A 2,264-nucleotide genomic window follows, 5' to 3' on the forward strand; every position below is an offset into this window, starting at 1 on the left:
AAGTTAATTGAAAAGGCTGCTTTTAGTAGCCTTTTGAATTTTAGCATTTTGAAGTTACAAAAAACTTATTAACCAAACAACTAATAGTGGTCAAATAAGCAAAAATTGGTTGATAGGCTGATTATTTGACAAACAGGGCCTATGTTGTTAGGGAAGAGAGATTGAGGTTTTAGGTGTATGGTTTTGGCTTGGTTTTCATTTCCATAGAGGAAGGGATTTTTGGGTTTTTATATGGTGGGTTTGTGGGTCGGGTTTGTGCTTTAATAGTGAGCTAGGATGCTGGGTTAGTATAGATAGTACGGAGTAATATGTATAAGCTGTGCATCTCACGGGTTATGCAAAGGAAATGGGCTGCTGAACTGGATTAGAATTGGGCCTATATTTTTTTTAAAGAATTGGGCCTATTTTATAATGGCCCTATTTGGTAAATGGCTGTTAACTGATTGGGTAAGCTGTTTGGGTTAGAAGGTATGACTTTTTGATAATATTAACTGATTATAGAAAGTTGGTTGGTAAATTAGCTGTTAGCTGATAGCGTTTGATATAATTTCTCTTCTCAAAAAGCTAATTGAAAAGACTGCTTTGAGTAGCCTTTTCAATTTTAGTATTTTGGAGTTACAAAATGCTTATTAACCAAACAATTAATAGTGGCCAAATAAGCCAAAATTAGCTGATAGGCTAATTATTTACCAAACAAGGCTAATATCTGTATCAAATTATTATTTGATAAATATATACTTACATAATTGTTGTGTATACATAATGGGCTGAAATTCAGGCGATTATCTATACATCACATATGTACATACATATACATAGAATCTACTTCATTATATTATAACATAGAATCTACTTTCTTTCACAAGCCAAAACCCAATAAAATCAAGTCTCAACCATAGAACAAAATCTAAAAACTCATGGTATAGAGTGGATTGATATAACACTAGGGCACAGTTAGTCTAAGACACTTTGTCCCTTAAATAAAAGTTTAATTTCATAATATGTGCATGCATATTGATCTATTATTGCACTTTGTAGACTTATCCTCAGGTGTTCGCTGATTGATTTTATGATCAATCAGCAGTGCAAATTATTAACGAGTCCACGGAAGCAAAAAATTGCTCAGATTATGGCATCGAAATTAAGAAGAAGTGGATGTGAAATTGTGGTGTGTTCGGTAGAGCGGATTGATGTAACACTAGGGCATAGTTAATCTAGGACCCTTTGTCCCTTAGCTTTCACCCAAAAAAGTCTTAGATTAACCATGCTCTAGTGTTATATCAATCCGCTCTACCGAACACCCCACAATTTCACGTCCACTTCTTCTTAATTTCGATGCCACAATCTGAGCAATTTTTTGCTTCCGTGGACTGGTTAATAATTTGCACTGCTGATCGATCATAAAACCAATCAGCGAACACCTGAGGATATGTCTACAAAGTGCAATAATAGATCAATATGCATGCACATATTATGAAATAATTAACTTTTATTTTAATACACTAAAACATATTAGCAAATGAGTATCTTGTTCCCATCTATGCGTAGCAACACTGTAGTAATCCAAGAGTACATAGTGATCTCGTGGGTAATGCAGTTTGTTACCCACATTCCTCGAAAGGACGAATTATCAACTGGTAACGCTTTAATTAATCCCAATCTCAGACCTGAAATAGGCCATGTAAACAATTTTTATAAATTAATTGTGTAATATAATCAAGTTTTTAATGCATGCCATGTGTACATTATTTCGTATAATTTGTTATTATAAAGAAAAGTAAACTTGCACACATTTACAGTAGGGTGGGATTTGTATGCATTACTACTTTCAAACAATGAATTTATATAAATAAAATAATCCAAAAAAATTTAAATAAATACTTGAGATAAACATATTTTTTTTAATGCTTTTGTATAAGAATATAATGTAATGAATTTTAGACACTAAAATTCAAACAAAATATATGTTTTTCTTCTTTAAATTCTTAAATTCACTAACCTTCAATTGAAGCCATTTCAGCCAAAGTACAGTTTTTGCCCACAAGGCAAGTCAAATGGTTAGGTGACAAATTGTAGCTAATCTAAAATATACGAAAATAAGGTGGATTAGTATGCTAATGATTTCAAACTATCTACATTATATATATATATATATATATATATATATATATATATATATATATATATATATATATATATATATATATATATATATATATATATATATATATATATATATATATATATATATATATATATATATA

At 30.5% G+C, this 2,264-nt stretch overlaps 1 protein-coding gene across 3 annotated transcripts in view; it reads right to left on the bottom strand.

Moving 5' to 3' along the window:
- Positions 1-707: 707 nt before the first annotated feature.
- LOC116000899 (pectin acetylesterase 3-like) overlaps positions 708-2,264 on the bottom strand; it is a 5,523-nt gene continuing 3,966 nt past the window's right edge. For all 3 annotated transcript variants that reach the window (XM_031240776.1, XM_031240768.1, XM_031240784.1), the window contains 2 exons: positions 2,000-2,081; positions 708-1,667 (listed from right to left, as the gene is read on the bottom strand). In XM_031240776.1, the coding sequence (XP_031096636.1) occupies positions 1,513-1,667; positions 2,000-2,081 (237 nt within the window). In that variant the 3' untranslated portion in view covers positions 708-1,512. The remainder of the gene's footprint in view (positions 1,668-1,999; positions 2,082-2,264) is intronic.

Source organism: Ipomoea triloba, chromosome 1 (assembly GCF_003576645.1).
Source record: "Ipomoea triloba cultivar NCNSP0323 chromosome 1, ASM357664v1".
Taxonomy (NCBI): domain Eukaryota; kingdom Viridiplantae; phylum Streptophyta; class Magnoliopsida; order Solanales; family Convolvulaceae; genus Ipomoea; species Ipomoea triloba.